At 51.3% G+C, this 7006-nt stretch overlaps 1 protein-coding gene across 2 annotated transcripts in view; it reads left to right on the forward strand.

Moving 5' to 3' along the window:
- LOC140404315 (sorting nexin-24-like) overlaps nt 1-6824 on the forward strand; it is a 212562-nt gene extending 205738 nt beyond the window's left edge. For both annotated transcript variants that reach the window (XM_072492680.1, XM_072492681.1), the window contains 2 exons: nt 4816-4877; nt 5801-6824. In XM_072492680.1, coding sequence (XP_072348781.1) covers nt 4816-4877; nt 5801-5931 — 193 coding nt within the window. In that variant the 3' untranslated portion in view covers nt 5932-6824. The remainder of the gene's footprint in view (nt 1-4815; nt 4878-5800) is intronic.
- The last annotated feature ends 182 nt before the right edge of the window (nt 6825-7006 follow it).

Consider the following 7006-nt stretch of genomic DNA (forward strand, 5'->3'; position numbering starts at 1 on the left):
CAGGTACAGCACGGGGTTAGATACAGAGTAAATCTCCCTCTACACTGTCCCCACGAAACACTCCCAGGACAGGTACAGCACGGGGTTAGATACAGAGTAAAGCTCCCTCTGCACTGTCCCCATCAAACACTCCCAGGACAGGTACAGCACGGGGTTAGATACAGAGTAAAGCTCCCTCTACACTGTCCCCACGAAACACTCCCAGGACAGGTACAGCACGGGGTTAGATACAGAGTAAAGCTCCCTCTGCACTGTCCCCATCAAACACTCCCAGGACAGGTACAGCACGGGGTTAGATACAGAGTAAAGCTCCCTCTACACTGTCCCCATCAAACACTCCCAGGACAGGTACAGCACGGGGTTAGATACAGAGTGAAGCTCCCTCGACACTGACCCCATCAAACACTCCCAGGATAGGTACAGCACGGGGTTAGATACAGAGTAAAGCTCCCTCTACACTGTCCGCATCAAACACTCCCAGGACAGGTACAGCACGGGGTTAGATACAGAGTAAAGCTCCCTCTACACTGTCCCCATCAAACAATCCCAGGACAGGTACAGCACGGGGTGAGATACAGAGTAAAGCTCCCTCTACACTGTCCCCATCAAACACTCCCAGGACAGGTACAGCACGGGGTGAGATACAGAGTAAAGCTCCCTCTACACTGTCCCCATCAAACACTCCCAGGACAGGTACAGCATGGGGGTGAGATACAGAGTAAAGCTCCCTCTATACTGTCCCCATCAAACACTCTCAGGACGGGTACAGCACGGGGTTAGATACAGAGTAAAGCTCCCTCTACACTGTCCCCATCAAACACTCCCAGGACAGGTACAGCACAGGGTTCGATACAGAGTAAAGCTCCCTCTACACTGTCCCCATCAAACACTCCCAGGACAGGTACAGCACGGGGTGAGATACAGAGTAAAGCTCCCTCTACACTGTCCCCATCAAACACTCCCAGGACGGGTACAGCACGGGGTTAGATATAGAGTAAAGCTCCCTCTACACTGTCCCCATCAAACACTCCCAGGACAGGTACAGCATGGGGTTAGATACAGAGTAAAGCTCCCTCTACACTGTCCCATCAAACACTCCCAGGACAGGTACAGCACGGGGTTAGAATCAGAGTAAAGCTCCCTCTACACTGTCCCATGAAACACTCCCAGGACAGGTACAGCACGGGGTTAGATACAGAGTAAACTACACTGTCCCCATCAAACACTCCCAGGACAGGTACAGCACGGGGTTAGATACAGAGTAAAGCTCCCTCTACACTGACCCCATCAAACACTCCCAGGATAGGTACAGCACGGGGTTAGATACAGAGTAAAGCTCCCTCTACACTGTCCCAATCAAACACTCACAGGACAGGTACAGCACGGGGTTAAATACAGAGTAAATCTCCCTCTACACTGTCCCCATCAAACACTCCCAGGACCGGTACAGCACGGAGTTAGATACAGAGTAAAGCTCCCTCTACACTGTCCCCATCAAACACTCCCAGGACAGGTACAGCACTGGGTGAGATACAGAATAAAGCTTCCTCTACACTGTCCCCATCAAACACTCCCAGGACAGGTACAGCACGGGGTTAGATACAGTGCAAAGCTCCCTCTACACTGTCCCCATCAAACACTCCCAGGACAGGTACAGCACGGGGTTCGATACAGAGTAAAGCTCCCTCTGCACTGTCCCCATCGAACACTCCCAGGACAGGTACAGCACAGGGTTAGATACAGAGTAAAGCTCCCTCTACACTGTCCGCATCGAACACTCACAGGACAGGTACAGCACGGGGTTAGATACAGAGTAAAGCTCGCTCTGCACTGTCCCCATCGAACACTCCCAGGACCGGTACAGCACGGCGGTTAGATACAGAGTAAAGCTCCCTCTACACTGTCCCATCAAACACTCCCAGGACAGGTACAGCACGGGGTTAGAATCAGAGTAAAGCTCCCTCTACACTGTCCCATGAAACACTCCCAGGACAGGTACAGCACGGGGTTAGATACAGAGTAAACTACACTGTCCCCATCAAACACTCCCAGGACAGGTACAGCACGGGGTTAGATAGTGTAAAGCTCCCTCTACACTGTCCCCATCAAACACTCCCAGGACAGGTACAGCACGGGGTTAGATACAGAGTAAAGCTCGCTCTGCAGTGTCCCCATCGAACACTCCCAGGACCGGTACAGCACGGGGTTAGATACAGAGTAAAGCTCCCTCTACACTGTCCCATCAAATACTCCCAGGACAGGTACAGCATGGGGTTAGATACAGAGTAAACTACACTGTCCCCATCAAACACTCCCAGGACAGGTACAGCACAGGGTTAGATACAGAGTAAAGCTCCCTCTGCACTGTCCCCATCAAACACTCCCAGGAAAGGTTCGATACACAGTAAAGCTCCCTCTGCACTGTCCCCATCGAACACTCCCAGGACAGGTACAGCACGGGGTTAGATACAGAGTAAAGCTCGCTCTGCACTGTCCCCATCGAACACTCCCAGGACCGGTACAGCACGGGGTTAGATACAGAGTAAAGCTCCCTCTACACTGTCCCCATCAAACACTCCCAGGACAGGTACAGCACTGGGTGAGATACAGAGTAAAGCTCCCTCTACACTGTCCCCATCAAACACTCCCAGGACAGGTACAGCACTGGGTTAGATACAGAGTAAAGCTCCCTCTGCACTGTCCCCATCGAACACTCCCAGGACAGGTACAGCACGGGGTTAGATACAGAGTAAAGCTCGCTCTGCACTGTCCCCATCGAACACTCCCAGGACCGGTACAGCACGGGGTTAGATACAGAGTAAAGCTCCCTCTACACTGTCCCATCAAACACTCCCAGGACAGGTACAGCACAGGGTTAGATACAGAGTAAAGCTCCTTCTACACTGTCCCAATCAAACACTCACAGGACAGGTACAGCACAGGGTTAGATACAGAGTAAATTACACTGTCCCCATCAAACACTCCCAGGACAGGTACAGCACGGGGTTAGATACAGAGTAAGGCTCCCTCTGCACTGTCCCCATCAAACACTCCCAGGACATGTACAGCACTGGGTTCGATACAGAGTAAAGCTCCCTCTGCGCAGGCCACATCGAACACTCCCAGGACAGGTACAGCACGGGGTTAGATACAGAGTAAAGCTCCCTCTACACTGTCCGCATCGAACACTCCCAGGACAGGTACAGCACGGGGTTAGATACAGAGTAAAGCTCGCTCTGCACTGTCCCCATCGAACACTCCCAGGACAGGTACAGCACGGGGTTAGATACAGAGTAAAGCTCCTTCTACACTGTCCCCATCAAACACTCACAGGACAGGTACAGCACGGGGTTAAATACAGAGTAAATCTCCCTCTACACTGTCCCCATCAAACACTCCCAGGACCGGTACAGCACAGGGTTAGATACAGAGTAAAGCTCCCTCTACACTGTCCCCATCAAACACTCCCAGGACAGGTACAGCACTGGGTTAGATACAGAGTAAATCTCCCTCTACACTGTCCCCATCAAACACTCCCAGGACAGGTACAGCACCGGGTGAGATACAGAGTAAAGCTTCCTCTACACTGTCCCCATCAAACACTCCCAGGACAGGTACAGCACGGGGTTAGATACAGTGTAAAGCTCCCTCTACACTGTCCTCATCAAACACTCCCAGGACAGGTACAGCACGGGGTTCGATACAGAGTAAAGCTCCCTCTGCACTGTCCCCATCGACCACTCCCAGGACCGGTACAGCACGGGGTTAGATACAGAGTAAAGCTCCTTCTACACTGTCCCCATCAAACACTCACAGGACAGGTACAGCACGGGGTTAAATACAGAGTAAATCTCCCTCTACACTGTCCCCATCAAACACTCCCAGGACCGGTACAGCACAGGGTTAGATACAGAGTAAAGCTCCCTCTACACTGTCCCCATCAAACACTCCCAGGACAGGTACAGCACTGGGTTAGATACAGAGTAAATCTCCCTCTACACTGTCCCCATCAAACACTCCCAGGACAGGTACAGCACCGGGTGAGATACAGAGTAAAGCTTCCTCTACACTGTCCCCATCAAACACTCCCAGGACAGGTACAGCACGGGGTTAGATACAGTGTAAAGCTCCCTCTACACTGTCCTCATCAAACACTCCCAGGACAGGTACAGCACGGGGTTCGATACAGAGTAAAGCTCCCTCTGCACTGTCCCCATCGACCACTCCCAGGACCGGTACAGCACGGGGTTAGATACAGAGTAAAGCTCCCTCTACACTGTCCCATCAAACACTCCCAGGACAGGTACAGCACAGGGTTAGATACAGAGTAAAGCTCCCTCTACACTGTCCGCATCAAACACTCCCAGGACAGGTACAGCACTGGGTTAGATACGGAGTAAAACTCCCTCTACACTGTCCCCACCAAACACTCCCAGGACAGGTTTATGGATATCCGATTTAAGGGGAGGTGGTGGCATAGTCACTGGATAGAAAACCAGAGACCCAGGGTACTGCTCTAAGGTCACAGGTTCAAATCCCACCACAGTTGATGGTGAAATTTGAATTGAATTAAAAGTCTGATGACCTCAACCAGTCAAAAAAAACATCTGGTGCATTAATGTCCTTCCGTCCTTACCTGGTCTGGTCCACATGTGTCTCCAGATCCACGACAACGTGGTGACTCTGAACTGCCCCCTGGAGGGCAATTAGTGATGAGCAATAAATGCTGGCATAGCCAGCGACACCCACATCGCATTAAAAAAACACAATACAAGGACTTGATGATGTGCCGTAAAGCTGCATCTCTCTTTACAGGTGTTTCTGTCACGAGGTGATCATGTTCTCAAAAGACGCCTTCGCTCATCCGGATACCGAAGGTAATGGAGGAGCGAAAACTGGTGTTTGAGCATCAGCAGGACAGACAGAACTAGAGGGTCACGGGTTAGAACGGTTCTGCACTGTCAAGAGGATCAGTACTGAGGGAGTGTCGCACTGTCAGAGGATCAGTACTGAGGGAGTGCTGCACTGTCAGAGGGTCAGTACTGAGGGAGCGCCGCACTGTCAGAGGGTCAGTACTGAGGGAGTGCCGCACTGTCAGAGGATCAGTACTGAGGGAGTGCTGCACTGTCAGAGGGTCAGTACTGAGGGAGTGCCGCACTGTCAGAGGGTCAGTACTGAGGGAGTGCTGCACTGTCAGAGGGTCAGTACTGAGGGAGCGCTGCACTGTCAGAGGGTCAGTACTGAGGGAGTGCTGCACTGTCAGAGGGTCAGTACTGAGGGAGTGCTGCACTGTCAGAGGGTCAGTACTGAGGGAGTGCTGCACTGTCAGAGGGTCAGTACTGAGGGAGTGACGCACTGTCAGGGTCAGTACTGAGGGAGTGACGCACTGTCAGAGTCAGTACTGAGGGAGTGTCGCACTGTCAGAGGGTCAGTACTGAGGGAGTGCCGCACTGTCAGAGGGTCAGTACTGAGGGAGTGCTGCACTGTCAGAGGATCAGTACTGAGGGAGTGCCGCACTGTCAGAGGATCAGTACTGAGGGAGTGCCGCACTGTCAGAGGGTCAATACTGAGGGAGTGCCGCACTGTCAGTGGGTCAGTACTGAGGGAGCGCTGCACTGTCAGAGGGTCAGTACTGAGGGAGTGCTGGATGTTGTAAGATTGCACTCTGATGTGGTTTGCTTAACAAGTGCTGTTGAAAAGCTGAATTTCTAATGGGGAATCTTTGCAATGTTCCCATTTGATGAGCTGACCAGTGAACTGGATTGTTGGCTGAAATTCACGGTGAATCCTTGCTTTTCAGATCTGCTGCCGAATGTGACTGTGATGGGTGTTCTTCAGGGATTTTACCTCACTGATCCCGAAACGTGTAAGGAAGTGTCCTGTGCTGGAACAGGCCGACTGCACATTCCTGGACCGGAGAGCATCGTCTGACATATATGACTTTTCCCAAATTAAAAACACAGCTCTGATGAATAAACCCCATTTCTTCCCTTTCACTGTATTGCACTGGGTGAATCTCAGTATTGAATGGTCTGATCGGGTGTTTTAATGACCAGACCCCTCCAATCACCCTGTTCATTCACAAGTCAGACTGAGGCACATCTAATTGTAACAAGTGCTGTAGTTGATAAATCTTCACGTGGGGCTCCACTGTTGGAATCTGGGTTTACACAATGGAGCTCATCTTAAATCGAGTAATTATATTTGGCTTTAACACTCCAATCAGCACTCTTTCCATCTCTTAACATGTGGATTAACTCCAGCTTCCCTGTTCCCGCTGATAAATGTATCCCATGAAGACCGGAACTGGCTCTCTGATGATCTGGCAGCAGAGGAACGTTCAATAATTAGTACCGTTTGTTGATCAGCCTGGAGAGCATGCCTTGGTGATGGGCTCATTTGATGATTCAATCACTGCTGTGAGTGTTTCCACGGGCACACGCAATGAGGAAGCACCCACCCAGCCTGAAATCCTTCTCTGCACCGGGTTGTGTCTATATTTCCTCACCCTGCACTCCCTGGATTCCACCCCAGCCCGAAGGAGCAGCAGTGGCTTCACAGCCCCAGGATCCGAGGTTCAATTCCTGACTTGGGTCACTGTCTGTGCGGAGTCTGCATGTTCTCCCTGTGTCTGCGTGGGTTTCCTCCCACAAGTCCCAAAAGACATGCTGTTAGGTGAATTGGACATTCTGAATTCTCCCGGTCTACCTGAACAGGTGCCGGAGTGTGGCGACTAGTGGCTTTTTACAGTAACTTCATTGCAATGATAATGTAAACCTACTTTTATCAAAGATTATTAAAATTCATAACCCTGTGTACTCCAAGTGCAGTGATAGCTGGTGTCTCTTCTCTTTCTCCCCCCCCCCCCAAATCCCAGGGGTTATGGAGCACATGGTATATCCAGACTCTAATACAAGAACAAGCAGATGGCACCTCACTGCAATAACCGGAATGTCACCACAGCCCAACAGAGGAATGCGAGCTGACTCCAAGATGATATATGGTG

Source organism: Scyliorhinus torazame, chromosome 30 (assembly GCF_047496885.1).
Source record: "Scyliorhinus torazame isolate Kashiwa2021f chromosome 30, sScyTor2.1, whole genome shotgun sequence".
Taxonomy (NCBI): Eukaryota; Metazoa; Chordata; class Chondrichthyes; order Carcharhiniformes; family Scyliorhinidae; genus Scyliorhinus; species Scyliorhinus torazame.